The 17,394-nt window shown below is 44.9% G+C and overlaps 1 protein-coding gene and 1 long non-coding RNA gene across 2 annotated transcripts in view; one reads left to right on the forward strand and one right to left on the reverse strand.

Moving 5' to 3' along the window:
- OXCT1 (3-oxoacid CoA-transferase 1) overlaps positions 1–17,394 on the forward strand; it is an 89,008-nt gene that overhangs the window by 18,245 nt on the left and 53,369 nt on the right. Inside the window, exons 4-6 of the mRNA XM_020783632.3 lie at positions 5,540–5,675; positions 8,758–8,907; positions 17,269–17,375. Coding sequence (XP_020639291.3) covers positions 5,540–5,675; positions 8,758–8,907; positions 17,269–17,375 — 393 coding nt within the window. The remainder of the gene's footprint in view (positions 1–5,539; positions 5,676–8,757; positions 8,908–17,268; positions 17,376–17,394) is intronic.
- On the reverse strand, positions 10,477–13,887 carry LOC140704233 (uncharacterized). The gene is made up of 3 exons (XR_012083361.2): positions 13,834–13,887; positions 11,480–11,522; positions 10,477–10,559 (listed from the first exon to the last, which is right to left on the reverse strand). It is a non-coding gene; the product is annotated as an uncharacterized LOC140704233 (long non-coding RNA).

Consider the following 17,394-nt stretch of genomic DNA (forward strand, 5'->3'; position numbering starts at 1 on the left):
GTGGCTTTGTCAATTTTTTTAAAGAGGCATTTTAAAATATCATTTTGTCCATGTTGGCAATCATCTCTAGATCTTGTGGCATCCAATTCGTTCATGTGTACTTTTACATATACAGTAATATCTTTTAAACAGCTGATGTCTTATAAATTAACCCCGTAAACTCTAACCCCAAGCAGTAAAGAACAAGTTAATATTTTATCTAATGGGTTTACAAATGTTGAAGCAGTGCTATAGGTCATTATGGTGCCCATTAGTCTGGCTGGACAGATATATATGTTTGAGGTCTGGCACTTCAGTTTCCAGGAAGATCACTATTTGCCAGAGGTTGAGGCGAAATAGTGAGATTGATAACTCTATTCTATACTTTGCTTGTTAGTTTTCTAGAAATAGGTAACTCAGTGTTTCCGAACTTCTGGTTCTTGTACAGTATTTGGAATTGCAGCTTCCATCTTGTCCAGTCGCCAGTAGTCAGGGCAATGGGAATTATAATCCTCTAGTTTCCGGGGAACCCAGGATTGCAAAGTGTTGCTAATTTAGTCTTGCCTAGAAATTTCGTATTCTTACAGTTCACTTATGAAAAATTCTTCAGTATGCTTCCAGGAGGTAAGGGAAGAAATAGGTGGATCCCTCAAATGTTCAATTATTCTTCAATATAACAGTGTAAGCCCCCCACCCTTAGTTAATCCAAATTGAATATTGCAACTCAGTTTACCTTTTTGCAAGTTCACAGATCATAAGACTTGGTTACAAGTGTTGCAAAATGAACTTTTGGTGAGGAAATTAATATTTTTACAGAGGAAAGTATGGTCTTCCTTGCTCAGAGAGGGTTGGAGTACAGTATTTAAACAGGTGCAAATTTTGCATTGCAAAATCAATTCTAAGGGTGCTGCAGTGGGTTTACAGCCTTTTGCTCTGCCGCATTGGAGCAATGGATCTGTTCCCATCCATTTCATCTCATCATTGCAAAACATTGTGCAGTTTGGGATTGCCACGTGCATAAAGTTTGAGTGTTAATTTTTAAGTCCTCAGTCAATTCAACAATATTACATTCATTGTAAAGAGCTGGGCCTGACTGGGCCTGTTTTTGAGTTAACAGTGTTAATCTTGTACTTCAGAATAGTTCTTTCTAATTTTAGCTGGGAAGTTATTTAATAGCCGGGGAGATCATATCGTCCCAGTATTCCTGTAAAATGTATTTTACAGCGAATGATCCACCATGTGGACAAACTTGTATGCTTGTCAGGCTGCAGATGAGGAACAGAAAGGCAGGAGACATGTGTTAGCTGAACAACAAAGTTATATTTTTGTCTCCTATGATGCTTTTATTTCCATTGTAACTATGACCCAGAAGTTGCTTGGGGCATAATGTGCCTTCCATAACCTATTCATTTCTTGGTTTGCATTCTCCATTAGCCCTGAGCGTTGGATGTGATGTTGGTGGATGTTAAAAGTTACAGTCCAAAATATCTAGTTGACATAATGTTGGGAACAGCTGAAGAATTCTGTGTGGAAAAACTGGAGGAGGAAAGTGGGCTTTTCCCATCCCATTGCACAATTTAGAATGGCATGGGCACTTTCTAGGATCTCTGGCATGTGTTGTCCTGCTCTTTGCCTACATCCCTTTTTGGCCATGGAAGCTCACTGGGGAGATGGCACTGATAAAATCACTCTTCAAGTGTCTCGCTTAGCTGGAAAACCCTACTGGTTTGCTGTAAGTTGGGCGCAGTTTAATGGCACTTGAAACATAACATGGTTTTGCTTTGGGGCATTTAGAGTGAGTTGATGGCACCTTCTGGTAATATGGTTTTGTGATCTTACTGGTTTTCATGAGCACAGCAACACAGCATAGATTGATGGTCCATCCAGTCCTGAACCTGGACCGATAACTTTGGTTTGAAATAGGGGAGGTCAACTGCCAGAAATCCCTGCATCTTAAACGGCTGTTCCCATGACCCTCACTTGGAACATTTTCTTATGAAGATGCATTTTTAAATATGACAGGCCTTTTTATGCCATCTAGTGACCATTTTTTCAATTTAAAAAAATTCAGGTGGGGGGAACTCAGTGGTGCTAAAACCCCTCAAAGTGCAGCAGAATTCCTCTCTGTGGTCTGTAGAGGCCATAAGAGGATATTTAAGCTTTAAAACATGCAGTTTTTTAAAATTAAAAAAATATAGGGGGATGAATAGTGCTGAAGGCAGCATTTGGGTCCATGGGGAGGCACAGATAGTCCATGGACCACATGTCACCCAACTTGTTTCAAAGAACAGTTCAAGACAACAATGCCCCTCTCACCATCAGCTATACTGGGTAGTGCTAGTGTGTGTTTCAGCCCATAGCCCGCCCCACTTGACATATCCCTGAACTTTAAATAAGCATAACTCCATTCATGTATTCTGCTGCCTGGCAGTACTGATATGCTTAGAGCGGAGTGCCTAGCTCTATCCATTTCCATCATCCCATGCTTCATGGTTCAATGCTGGGTCTGAACAGGTGAAAGGTCCTGCTTGCATATAGTCTTTACAACTAAGCAAAACCCTTAAATTTTCTGGGGATCTTCCTCAGGTGTATAACCTACATCTGAGCAGAAACGTGTCCTCTCCAGATTTCCAGAGTGAGCACATACAAGCTGCCTAGCTGTCAAACAGGTGGCATGCAACAGTAGTCAATATACTTACAACAGGCCTGTTGTGACTTCAGTAACTTCTTTATGGAAAGAAGCAGGAAGTCATTAGAGGATATTGGAAGAGTTACAAGATATTCTTCTGGGACTGGGTAAGACTGTGTGTGGAAAAAGCAGCCATGTGCAGCTGAGCAACTGCAACCTTCCATGTGGTACAGAAAAAGCACACAACTAATCAAAGGCAGGAGTTTAAAACAGATGATTAGCTGGAGCTGTATGATGTGCCTGCCAAACTTCTCAATGATACCAGCTTCTTTTCTTCACGTCAGTCTTTTAAACATTGTTGGGTCTGGGGGAAATGATGCATTATGGCTTCAAAAGTATACATTCGGTCCTTTTTTAATTTCCTTTTTAAATAAAAGAACTTTAAAATTAATTCCCAATTTCGTTCATTTTCCTGCTTTCAGAAGTGATTGTGTCTTAAGCAAACAGACAGACAGACAAACCCAGTTACTCAGCAATAAGCAAGAAGTCCAACCTCTGAGTGATCATGAGTATGTTGTTTGTGTAGAGACTCTCCCAAGTGGCTCCAGGTTTTTGTTTGGTTTAATTTTTGCCAGGTTGCGGTCAAGAGTTCAGAAATGCTATAGGTGCAGAAATCCTTGCTCTGTTCCTAACACTGTTTTAGGTACTGTATGTGCTTGATGTGTATATTTTGTGCCATCAAATTGGAACCAAATTATAGTGACCTTAAAAGGGCTTTCAAGGAAAGTGAGATATTTAAGGAATGGTTTTACCAGTTTGATTCCCTCGGTCAGTTTCCATGGCTGATGTATTTGGTAATGGTTAAATTCTTGAGCCAGGGACACCAGTGGATGAGCAGCCGTTGATAATAATGAGGTTAAAAGCCTCTCTCATCCCTAATAAATCTGCCTTTGACCTTCTGTTCACTTCAATATCCTCCACTAAGACTATTCTGTGTACCACCTGCTCACTGAAGGCAACATATATTTTGCTGTAGTCATTGTAGTGTTGAAGCTGGGAAAAGCTGACAAATACTTATATGACAAGCCCTGTGTCTGTCTCTTCCACAAAAACAAAAGAAAAAAAAATAAAAAGACTAAACATTGTGGCACCTTAAAGACTAACTGCTATGTTTTAATGTGAGTTCCCACGGACTTGGGTACTTCTCTTCTACTGGAGACTCTCCCTTAGCATCTCACAAGTACCGGTACAGTGGTGCCTTGCTTAGCGATTGCCTCGTTGAACGATGTATTCGCTTAGCGATGAGGTTTTTGGAACGATTTTGCGCTCCGTTTAGCGATGTTTCCAATGGGGAAATTTCGCATAGTGATGTTCGGGACCATGCCTCGCATAGCGATGACAGTTTAGGTCCCCCTGTTTTGCTTAGCGATGTCCGTTTTCGCTATTTTAAATGTGTCTTAAAATGTTAAAAAAACTGTTTAAAATGCTTGGAATCGTTAGTGCACCTTGTAAAACCTTTGCAAACTTAATTTGGCTTTGTTCTAAGTCTTCGTTAATTTTTGGTGAATTTTTTTCTCCCCATTGGAATGCATTGAACTGTAGGTTTGACAGATTTGACAGAGCTGGCACACATAACCCTCTCTGTGGGCACACGAGCCATAAGTCACCATAGAGAAATACTTACCCGTCCTCCGATCCTGGATTTCAGCACTCCTCTCTGCTGGTGCAGTGGTCCAGTGAAGGGGTGCAATGGTGACCATTACTTGTCTAGCCCAATGGGGGATTGGAGGACCAGTAAGTAGTTATTCATTAATACCGCCCATGGGGGGGGGAACAAGCATTTAAGCCTTGCAGTGCAGGAGCAGTTGTTTTTTCTAAACTAAAACCTCAGCATTCGGGTTTAATTGCAGTATTGGCACTTTGAAATAAATAATTGCAGTTTGGGCACTCAGGCTCAAAAACGTTCACCATTACTGTCCTGGGTCATGTTTTCTTCTTTAGTCTTGGGGAGAAATTAAGCAAAATATTATTGGTTATCACCTATTTTTATTTGTATGTAAAAAGGTGCAATACCTATAAAATAAAGGTAAGAATCCAATTGAAGAGTTGTGTTGGTGTAAGTCCATTGATATATATTTCAGTGATATATGACCGCTAATCAAGGAATCAAGAAACTCAGAACCTGTTTTATCAATGGCTAGAAGCATGTTGTATAGATTAAGGGCTTAATACGTACTGTAGCTGGAATACAAGTGGAACCCATGTGACATGATGTTAAATAAGCATGGATGGACTTTATTAATAATGATAATGATAATAATAATAATAATAATAATAATAATAATAAGAAGAAGAAGAAGAAGAAGAAGAAGAAGAAGAAGAAGAAGAAGAAGAAGAAGAAGAAGAAGAAGAAGAAGAAGAAGAAGAAGAAGAAGGAAAAGGAAAAGGAAAAGGAAAAGGAAAAGAAGAAGGAAAGGAAAGAAATTGGCATTTTCAGTCCTTCTTGCGCATCAAATCATGGTGTGCGATAGGAAATAAAACTGCCAACTTTAACCAGCAAGAATAAGTAATGGGATTCTGAGCATGGTCCTTAGGGGTGCAAGTGGAAATGACATCATAAATGTAAATCGTCCAGTATATCAAATGTTTGTATTTATATTATTTTCAAGCCTGTGGGGATGGAATATTGTATGTACACACATTCTTGTCCCTCCCCACAAACCTGTATATAGCCCAAGACATGCTTAAACATTTAATGTAAAAAAAAATTAAGGAAGAGGGCAGAAAGAAAGGAATTGCATCTTGGATAAGATTATTAATAATCTTCCAGAAGTTGGAAGTGGTGAGAAGGAAAGTACCTCCACTTGAACAGTCGTGATGTTTTGTGTCTTGTTTTATAATGACTGTTGTCTGTTCACTTTTTCTGTCTAGGGTAGACAATTTTGGCCTTGGACTCCTACTTCAAACGAAGCAGATTAAACGTATGGTGTCATCATATGTTGGAGAGAATGCAGAATTTGAGAGGCAGTATTTATGTGGAGAACTGGAAGTCGAGCTGACGCCGCAGGTAAAATGAGGTTTTGTAGCCAGGGTGGTGTACTGGCTAGGATGATGGAATAGAATCTGGGTTTGAATTCTTGCTCAGCCCTGGAAGTCCGTGGGGGAGGGTGCCACTGATGATGATGATAATGATGATGATGATGATGATGATGATGATGATGATGATGATGATGATGATGATGTGTCACCAAGTCAGTTCTGACTTAATGTGACCCTGTCCAGGGTTTTGTTGCTCTAGACCAACAAAAGAAGTGTTTTTTCATTACCTTCTTCTGAGATTGTCTTGGGACTGTACAGCTTGCCCAAGGTTGCACAGACTATACTCTTGGGATGCGCAGCGGGAATCTCAACTCTCTAAATTCTGAAGATATTTAGAATGGGCTCTAGAAGACCTTTTAAAAATTATTAATTGTAATTATTATTTTAATTAATTGTAATTATTGTTTTAATAATTTTGATATATATGTATGTTTTCATAATTTGTGGACCACTTTCGGTTGTTTACTGCTAGAAAGAGGGAAGAGAACTTAATGAAAGAATAAGGTAATAATTCATGCGGAGTGTTAAAGGGGAATACCATTTGTAGCCAGTGTCCTGCATAAATTTTGACTGTAAAATCCTTCTTATATAGTTCTGTGGTAGACCAAACTTTTAGGATATTGTGTACAGTTCTGATTACCCGTATCTTGAAAAGAATATTGTAGAGCTGAAAAAGGCAGACAAATGCAAGTAAGAGTCATTATTTTTCATGTACCATTGAGTCACTTCTAGCTTATGGCATTCCTGGCAGATTTTTGAAAGTATGAGAAAAGTTCAAGGACTGCCAGTGAGTTTCCATGAGCAAGTAGGAATTTGAACCCAGGCCTCCCCATGTCCTAAAAAAGATAAAGGTTCCCCTTGACAATTTTTGTCCAGTCGTGTTCGACTCTAGGGGGCGGTGCTCATCCCCGTTTCCAAGCCATAGAGCCAGCATTTTGTCCAAAGACAATCTTCCGTGGTCACATGGCCAGTGCGACTTAGACACGGAACGCTGTTACCTTTCCACCGAGGTGGTCCCTATTTATCTCCTTGCATTTGCATGCTTTCGAACCGCTAGGTTGGCCGGAGCTGGGACAAGCGATGGGCGCTCACTCCGTCGCGTGGATTCGATCTTACGACTGCTTGGTCTTCTGACCCTGCAACACAGGCTTCTGCGGTTTAGCCTGCAGGGCCACCGCTCCCCTCCCCATGTCCTAGTCTAACAGTTTATCCAGTATATCACACTGGTTCTCATGAGTGTGCAAAATTGTATATGATGTGGAAAAAGAGGATAGAGGGATCCCTCCCCCAACTCTTGTAGTTTCAGAATTGAGTCATCCAGTGAAGCTAAATTGTTGGATACAGAGGACAAAAATAAGTATTACTCCTTATGGTGCATTGCTAAACTGTGGAATCATAGTTTGAAGCATGTGCAAGATCCTCCTTCATGTCTGGGTCTCACAGGGCATCCTTCCATCCCTCTCTCCTGTTCACAACACTGGCAAATCTGATCAGTGCAACAGAAGAGTTCCTTTTTCCAGGAAAAAGTAAAATCAAGTGGATGGCAAAATTAGTAAGCGGGCAGGTTTCATTATGAGAAGAAATGGGAGAAAATGAGCCATTAGCACAAGACACCTATCTGTTTGGGAGATGGAATAGTCGAGAATCCTCCATCAAGGAGATTTTTATATACAGAAATATAATCATCGTCGTTGTGTGCCATCAAGCCATGTCAGAGTTTTCTGGGTAGAGAAGATTCAAAAGTAGTTTGCCACTCCTTTCTTTCGGGGGTGCCCTTGGACTGTCTAGCTTGCCCAAAACTGCACAGGCGGGATCTACTCCGAGGAGGCACAGCGGGCCATCGGACTCCCAACTCCTGGCTCTGCAGCCGGAGACCCAACTCATAGAGCTATCCAGACAGCCGACAGGAATATGTTGTTGTTGTTGTTTAGTCGTTTAGTCGTGTCCGACTCTTCGTGACCCCATGGACCAGAACATTCCAGGAATATACTTGACAGGAATATATTTTGGAATAAATATCTGTGTTGCCATCTGGTGGAGAAAGCTCATGTACAAAAGTGAAAAGAAGTATTTTCATTTTTTCAGTCATCTGCTGAAAGTTTTTGAGGCCTTACGGAAACCAAGAACTTGATTCCTTAACGGATTTTCAGGTCTGCTGGTGCATTAGTGGGCCTTTGAACCAAAGATTTGGATTCTGAATCTACCAAAATAGTCATCATTTCAATCCTGGAAAAGACCAGGTCGCGAAAGAAAGATGGCTGCCACCAGGCTTGTAGTTGTCCATGACTGTGCTTTTATTCTCCCAGATAACGTATATTTTTGGACTGTTTAGCACTGGGTGATTATCTTTTCATTTCACAGTGGGTTCAGAATAAGCAGGAATTTGTGCTACTCTTCTCAGCAGAAGGTTTTGTTTGTTACTGCAGTTTATATTACTATCCCTGTGGATACCGCGCGCTTACTGTAATGTTGCATTGTGGCATTTAAATTCTTTATTATTATTATTACAGTGGTGCCTCGCATAACGATGTTAATTGGTTCCATTAAAAACATCGTTATGTGAAAAACATCGTTAAGTGAAACACCATTTCCCATAGGAATGCATTGAAAACCGGTTAATCTGTTCCAATAGGAGCCTATTCAATACATTTCAATGGTGAAAAAAAAAACACCAAAAATTCAAAAAGACTCAGAACGAAACCAAATTACTTTAACGAAGGTTTTATTAGGTGCACTAATGTTTCCAAGCATTTTAAACATTTTTAAACATTTTAGAATATTTTTAAAATAGCGAAAACAGGGCTGTCAAAAAAAAGGTTAAGCGAAACAGGGGACCTAAAACTGTCATCGTTAAGTGAAGCAAGGTCCCAAACATCATTATGCAAAAATCCCCCATAGGAAACATCGTTAGGTGAGGCGGCAAAATTTCCAGCAAAGGCCATTGTTATGCGAATTCATCGTTGAGCGAGGCACTCGTTAAGCGAGGCACCACTGTATTTGGTGGGTGTTTGTTATCGGTTCCTATCATTATCGTTTTTCTCGTCTTGTAGGGCACCCTTGCTGAGCGGATTCGAGCAGGAGGAGCCGGCATCCCAGCTTTTTTCACCAGCACAGGGTATGGAACTTTGGTGCAAGAAGGAGGCGCTCCTATCAAGTACAACAAAGATGGCTCTGTTGCCATTGCGAGTGAGCCCAGAGAGGTAAAAAAAAAACTCCTGTAGATTTGAATGGGGTTGGAATGGTTGGAACCAGAGGCTTGAGACTGGAAGGGGGCAGGCATTCAAGAACTTTGCATAAGCCCTTTCCGCGAGATAGGCCTTTCTCTTGGTCCCACTACCATAGGAACGTGGGAGAAGGTCTTCTCTGGCGCCCCTCTCAGACTCTGGAACTCCCTCCCACAGGAGGCCAGGCTGGCCCCCATCTTGGCTGTCCTTCCACAAGCAGGCGAAAACCTTTCTCTTCAAGCAAGCTTTCCCTTAATGGCTGCACGAGAAGCGTTTTTAAATGGAGGGTTGTGCCTTGTTGCTTTTGCGTGCATTTTTGGTATTGATTTTGTTTAGTTTTTTTTTTAGTCTGGTGCTCGTTTGCTTCTTTTTGTAATATTTGTATACTTATTGTTTTTAGGTTTTAAATATTGTCTTTTACTGAGCTAAACCCCCTTGGGTTTTTTTTACAGAGGAAGGCAGCAAAATAAAACAAATAGATACGTCTGTCCTACCATGGCTGTTAAAGTGTTATCAGGTGTATAGTATAGATCAGCAATGGCACGCGAGCCATAGGCCGCCAGATTGCTATCCCCCCCCCCCCGTGCAGCTAAACCTCAAGAGGTGGCTGCAGCCACGTTGCTGCCGCTTTGGCAGGTAGATCTGGAAAAGTTGGTGCTGGCAGCGGATCCGGAGTGGGGTGAGGCACCTCCATGCCGGGATTCCCCTCTCTGCTGCCGCCACTTCTGATTCCGTCACCCCCACTTCCAGTTCCGCTGCTTCCCTCCCCCCCTGCCCCAGTTTGGGCATGTGAGCCCAAAAAGGTTTGCCACCGCTGGTATAGATACAGCAAAGTTACTTTTAAAATGAGGCACAGTCCAGAGCATGAGAGTGACACCTTCTTTTGCTTGGAATATAAAAATATCTGCCATTTCACGGCTTATATAATTTGTATCAAACCTATTTGAGGGGATATCCTCATTCTTGCATCCATCTTTGTATTTAAAACTTAGTGATGCTATCCAAAACTTAGTTCTCTTAATAAAAGTAGTAGGATGCTGTGAACATACTAAGAAGAGTTTTCAGTTCTTCATCGTAAGCTACTGCAACTACTGTAAATCTTTCTTTTCATGGACTAGTAGAAACTTAAACTGTACTTGCCTTGCTTCTAGAATGTTGTTTCCCAGACTGGAGTTTGTGACCCCCGAAGAGGGTCCTGGATCACCTTATATGTGTTGTATCCCTTGTTAAATAAATTCTTCCTTGATCTTTTGGAGCACAATATTAAAGTTAGTGTGTATGTGTATGTATAAGAAACACATCCTTTGGGGGAGAAAGAAGCCGCTGATTTCTGAGAAGGAAATACTTTACCCCCTTTAAAATGCCCTTTTATGTAAATGTGGTGGTGGGTCACAGGTTACTTGACTTTTATAAAAGGGGGTCACGACTCCAAAAGGTTCAGAAGCACTCTTCTAGAATGAAGCAAGTTAGTACAGCCAAAACATAAACAGCAGCTTTTGTACAGTACCTGTGTGTGTGTATACTACAGTTCAACCAATATGGATATTGATTCTTCAACGTGGTTCTCCATGAATCCACACTAATGGGTTAAGTCAGCACTTGTGCTGGCCTCTCGGAATCTTCTAGAGCTGCAAGAGAAAAGTAACAATGTTCAGGTTGCCCTGCACTGAGCATGCTCAGCCCGCCAACGGCTCAGTTCCTTTTTTCCGCTTGTGAAAGTTGGAACCTCTCGGACTGAGCTCCTGTTTTTTTGGATATTTTTCGTGTTTTATCTTGACCGGACTGGAAATCGCTGATCTGCCTGTTGTTGCCCTGACTTTGGACTGGATTTTGACTTCGCTTTTGCCTCTGGCGGCTTTGCCTACTCCTCTTTTGGCCTATTTGGCCTTTTAGGCCACCCTCTGAGGCGCCACGCGCCAGTTGGACTTACCAATCAACGGTAATTGGCCACCTGCGGGGCGCCACGCGCCTGCCGGATTTCCTCAATCTTCTGGTATCCGTCGTCTTGGCCTACCTTCCTTTACCTGGGATTCCTGGTCTACTACCCTTCGCTACATCAGTCGAAAGCTTCATAGCCTTCGAGACTCCCGGTCTACCGACCTCTACCAAGCCCAGCAAACGATCCGCTACTCGGGACTCCTGGTCTACTTCCATCTACCGGTTAGTCTATGCCTCCAAAGGACAAACCATCCCCGAGGAGAGGACCCTTTCGCCTCTGTACCGCCTGTTCCCGGAAACTCCCCTTCCAGGACGGACATTCTCTTTGCCTGTACTGTCTTGGAGAATCCCATTCGGTCTCCAACTGTCGGCACTGCAAAAGATTCACTAAGGTGACTTTGAAGGCTCGGCAGCAACGTTTGAGGTATTCCCTTTGGAAACAAACGTTGTCGGCCTCACAACCATCGGAAATGGAGGTAGCCCAATCCTCCTCCTCAGTACGGTCGGAGATTAGGGTAGTCCAATCCACCTCATCGGATACTCTTATGGATGTTCCTAAGAAGGCTAAAACCAAGTCCAAGGCGAAAACCTCGTCCAAGACGGTACTTACCTCAGCGTCGACTGGCTCCATATCTCCACCGAAGCCGGAACACCTGAAAAAGAAGAAACAAAAGCTGAAGGGAGCATCGACATCGAAGGAGGTAACATTGGTAGTGCCTCCCATCTCCTCCTCACTCCCTTCTCCGTTCCTGGAGGACTCTTCGAGAGACTGAGAGTCCGCGTCGGAGCCTGGAGCCTCTCTTCCTCCACGACAAGAACCATTGGTCGTCGTCGAGAGGTCTCCCACGGCAAGCCAGATTGACAAAATCATCTCTGGCTTGACCGATGCGCCTCGGAGCCCAATTCTACCTGGGCAGGCGTCTCGATCCCGGTCGTCTACACCGGGATCGCCGACTACTAAGTCTCCGACACCCTCTCCGAGGAGACCGGGGGAGCCGAATGTACCGGTCCCTCCTCGACGCCCGACGCTCGAGACCGAGGAGGACACTATCCCTAAGAAGCCTAAGCGCCATCGCAAGCGAAAGCGTACTGCGGATGGCGATAGACGACGGAAACATCGACGTCGGGATTATTCTTCATCGGACTCCGATGACAGCCGTGAGAGACGGAGGTCTCGCCGCCGTCATCGGCATAAACGGGACTATACTTCTGATTCCTCTTCCACGTCGAGGGACAGACGGCGTCGACGAAAGAGGACCTACTCTTCCTCCTCGTCTACTTCCACCACACCGCCTCCAAAAAAGGGTCGACGTCGAAAGTGCCCTCTTCCAGATAACGAGGAGCGCGCTACTCCGGCGGAGGGTCGGTCTACCAAGCACGGTCTCCCGACGCCGACACCTACTGACAAGCCCTCGGCGCCCTTGCCGAGCCCGAGTAGACCGTTACCCACTAAACCTCCCAAGCCTACAGAGGGCATACCACAGCCTGTCGCCCCTCGGCTTTTGGAGGAGGAGGATGAACCTGATTCGGTTTCCTCTTCTGAACACGAGGACGAAGGTACATCAGACGCCTCCTTGGAGACACCGGTACCGGCTGAACCATTGGGGTCTGATGCGGCAGATATCCATCCGTCATCTCCATCGGAGGATTTTTCGTCTTATCCTCAGATGGTCGCAAGAATGGCTGCTACCTTGAGGATGGAGGTTGAGAAGTCTCCTTCTCGTGAGGATGACCTCATCTTTGGGGACATTCACAAGGACAGGTCTCGTCCAGTTAGCCTTTCTTATGTGCCAGAGCTCATGGATCTTATCACTGGCTATTGGGACCATCCAGCTGATTCTCCCAACTTTTCCAGGAGGACTGAGAACATGTATCGGGTCCATGGTCCAAAGACAGAGTGCCTTCTAAAACACCCAGCCCCTAATTCTCTTGTGGTGGAGTCTAGTGCGGGACGTTTGCCCACTAAGGGTCATCCTACGCCAACTAACAAAGAAGGTAGAGACCTAGAGGTGCTTGGAAGGCGGCTCTACTCAATGACCACCTTTGCCCTCAGAGCCCTCAACTACTTGGTGGCCATGGGGGCTTATCAAAAACAACTCTGGGCGAGAGTGCTCCCAGCGCTCCAAGTGGCACCAGAAGACATCAGGCAAGTATGCCTTGACGCTTATGCTGAGGCACAGACTGTGTCTAAACACCAACGTCTGGCTTCACGACATGTGGCAGATGCCAATGCTAGAAATCTGGCATCTATCATCACTTTGAGACGGCACGCCTGGTTACGATCGGCCAACATTATGGATGACATTAAAGCCAGGATTAAGAATCTAGCCTTTGACGCCACTGGTCTTTTCAGTGAGAAAACAGATGAGAACTTGAAATCCCTCCATGAGAGTAAGAAAACGGCAAAATCTTATGCCATACAGCAACAGCCGAGGCCTTCAAAACCTCAGTGGCGTACCAGGCCACAACAGCAGTCGTACCAGCAGGGTACAACCTCCACTTATCGACAGTTCAGGCCACAACCGCCTGCGAGATCTTCTCAGGCTTCTTCCTCCGCCTCTAGCTTCAAGACACACAACAAACGCCAGTCATTCAAGCCTTCTAGCCGGAAGTTCAAGCAATACCTTTGACTTCCCAGTCAGCATCCGGATCCACCACCATCTGACTCGCCTTTCTCCTTACCTTCAGAACTGGCACAAGATCACTCGAGACACCTGGGTCTTGAAAATTATCAGCTCCGGCTACCGCCTGGAGTTTATAGAATTGCCTCCTCTAGGATGGGTCAGGCATACATCCTTCGACCCCGTCCTAGAGGAAGAGATTCTCACTCTGCTACAGAAGCGAGCCATCCAGAAGGTACCTTACAGGGACATCCTGAACGGGTTTTACTCCCGATACTTTGCTGTTCCAAAGAAGGACGGGGGTCTTCGACCCATACTGGATCTGAGGGATCTCAACACCTACCTCAATCCTCGGAAGTTCCGGATGGTTACTCTGGAAGGGATCGTCCACCTGCTCAAGAAAGGAGATTGGTTTGTAGTGGTGGATCTGAAGGATGCTTACTTTCATGTAACGATCTACAGAAAGTACCTTCGACTGATTTTCCAGGACACCATATACCAATTTGTAGCTCTCCCATTCGGCCTTTCCACTGCCCCACGGATCTTCACCAAATGTATGGCCCCGGTGGCAGCTTATCTACGTCTCCAGGGGATTCAAATTTACCCATATATCGACGATTGGCTGATCGTGTCAAAGTCCAAACACCAAGCCTACCAGGACACTCATCAAGTTCTGCAGACCCTACAGGCCTTAGGCCTATCCATCAATTACGAGAAGTTTCATTTACGACCCTCTCAAGTGATGGACTACATAGGGGCCAGGCTGGATGCTGTGCAAGCCCGCCTGTTTATACTTCCAGAACGTGTCCAGAAAATAGGAAAAGCAGTTCTAAGGTTCAAGCCAAGGAGGACAGTATCTGCAAAGCTAGCACAACACCTGCTAGGCCTCATGGCCTCAACAACGGCCACCTTGCCCCATGCGAGGCTCAAAATGCGCTCTCTACAATCTTGGCTGATGGCATGTAACAGACAGTCAGCACAAGCGCCTCAGGGTCACTCCAGAACTGGCAAGGCAGTTACAGTGGTGGCTCTTTCTTCCGCATCTGCTAATCGGGAGACCCTTTCGTCCTCTACAACTTACCATACAGGTGACAACGGACGCCAGCCCGGTGGGGTGGGGAGCCCATTGTCTACATCACCAGATACATGCTCTGTGGTCCCCGCAGGAAGCATCCCTGCATATCAACCATCTAGAGATGCTAGCGGTGATAAAGGCCTTCAGGGCATTTCTTCCTCTTCTCAGAGGCACAGCTGTGCAGGTAGTAACGGACAATACCACCACGATGTACTACCTGAACAAGCAAGGGGGCACGAGGTCCAAGTCTCTGCTGTTTCTCACAGTACATTTCTGGGAATGGTGCTACCTGAGGCACATTTTTCCAGTGGCTATCCATGTGGCCACATCAGACAACCAGTTGGCGGACGAACTCAGTCGTCGCCCGTTCCAATCCCACGAGTGGCAACTGGACCAGAAGGTGTTCACCTCCCTTTCCCAACGGTGGGGGCATCCACTGGTGGACATGTTTGCGACGCAACACAACACGAAATGTCCACTCTATGCGTCCCGCGCGGGCAGAGGACAAGGCTCCCTCGGAGACGCGTTCATGGTACCATGGAAGAGAGGCATCATCTACCTGTTTCCCCCTCTGCCACTCCTTCAGAGGGTCATAGTCAGACTGCTACAGACGAGGGCAGAAGCAATACTAATTGCCCCTTGGTGGCCACGTCGACCGTGGTTCTCCACTCTGTCTCAAGCGTCAGCGGACAGGGTGACACTTCCATTGCAACCCAACTTACTCACTCAGAGCGGAGGGAATGTTCTTCATCCAGACCTCGATGCACTCTACTTGACTGCGTGGAGGATTTCCCATCATTGACAGAGGTCATCGACAAGGCACGGAAGCCTGCCACTAAGTTGCTTTACAGCTACAAGTGGAGAAACTTTCTTAGATTTGCTCAGGAACGTGGTCTACATCCTTCACCTGTGGCCTTATCGACTCTACTGTTATACCTTAGGCATCTTTTTGACTTCGGCCTGTCTAAGTCAACGCTGAAGGTTTACGCGGCAGCTATAGTGGCTTTTCAACCTACGGGTTCAGAGTCATCCAGATGGTTCTCTCACCCAACCCTTAAAGCCTTTTTCAAGGGACTTGACAACATGCGGCCTCCAGCTAAAAGACCAATACCTCAGTGGTCGCTACAGACTGTCTTGCATTGTCTTACGAGGCATCCTTTCAAACCCATGGCCTCTTGTGACTTAAAATTCTTGTCCTTCAAGACGCTGTTTTTGGTGGCCATTACTTCGGCCAGGAGAGCTAGTGAGTTAGCTGCCCTACGTGCAGATCCTCCTTATTTACAGTTTTTTTAAGGATAAAGTTGTCCTTTATCCTGATGTCACGTTTCTGCCTAAGGTTGTCTCTACCTTCCATGTTAACCAACCATTGATTTTACCAACCCTATTTCCCAATCCGCTTACGGAAGTTGAACGCATGCTCCATGCTTTAGATGTTCGTAGAGCACTGGCCTATTATGTTACCAGGACTAAAGATTTCAGGAAGGCCCACAGACTGTTTCTTTGTTTTTATGGGCCCCGCAAAGGTGCTCCTGCTTCCTCCTCTTCCCTCTCCAGGTGGCTAGTCTCTACCATTTCTCTGGCATATGAACTGCTGTGGAAACCTGTGCCGGAAGGTCTCAAAGCCCATTCCACTAGGGCCGTGGCTACATCTACGGCCCTGCTCAAGGGAATCGACATCCAAGAGATTTGTCGGTCTGCTACTTGGTCCAATGCTTCTACCTTTGTTACCCACTACAAGTTGGACCTTCGGGCTAAAGCTGAGACCAAATTTGGAAGGGCTGTTTTGACTTCACTGCTTCAGTGACGGCCCACCATCCTGTAAGTGTGCTTGCTAGTCACCCATTAGTGTGGATTCATGGAGAACCACGTTGAAGAAGGACAGGTTACTTACCTGTAAACATGGTTCTTCAAGTGGATTCTCCATGAATACACACGTCCTGCCCGGCCTCCCCACTTGTTTGTCACTGAGGAGTGTTCTGGGTTCCAACTCTTCACATGGCGGACAGTGGGAACTGAGCCATTGGCGGGCTGAGCATGCTCAGTGCAGGGCAACCTGAACATTGTTACTTTTCTCTTGCAGCTCTAGAAGATTCCGAGAGGCCAGCACAAGTGCTGACTTAACCCATTAGTGTGTATTCATGGAGAATCCACTTGAAGAACCATGTTTACAGGTAAGTAACCTGTCCTTTTGTTTATCATATTTTTTTTCCTACTGTACCTCTGAATTGTCCTGTACAGCATATATTGGGGAAGGAGAATCACATTTTTAATGCTGGTAGCAACCTGTCAGATACAGGAGTTATGTGAACTTGTCCAAGCCACCAAATGTGATGTGATGATTCGAATCTGGGTTTTTTCAGTGGAAGTAGATGATACGTTGTGTTGTCCATCCCATTGCCTCTTGTTAATAACCGTACACTCATAATTTTTGCCAGCTGTTGAGCTTATAGTTTGGAAACCTGCCAGTTGGTTGGCACCGTTACTCTCGTCTGTCAAGCTGAAATGGGAGCACTTAATATTCTGCCCTTCTAAAAATACATAACCCAGTAATTGATTGTGAATTGCCACTGATGTTTCTTCCATAACCTTATCGTTATTATTGTTATTCTAGAAGACTATTGCATTAGATCCCATTGTGGCCTTACAGCCCTTCAGACATAAATCATTTGACAAGTCTTTTTCCCCTCCATTCTATCCCTACAGGTGAAGGAGTTTGATGGTCGGCACTATATCATGGAAAAGTCAATCACAGGTGATTTTGCACTAGTGAAGGCATGGAAGTCTGATCGTGCTGGAAATATTATTTTCAGGTATGGTATATTCCCAAAG

Source organism: Pogona vitticeps, chromosome 2 (assembly GCF_051106095.1).
Source record: "Pogona vitticeps strain Pit_001003342236 chromosome 2, PviZW2.1, whole genome shotgun sequence".
NCBI classification, from domain to species: domain Eukaryota; kingdom Metazoa; phylum Chordata; class Lepidosauria; order Squamata; family Agamidae; genus Pogona; species Pogona vitticeps.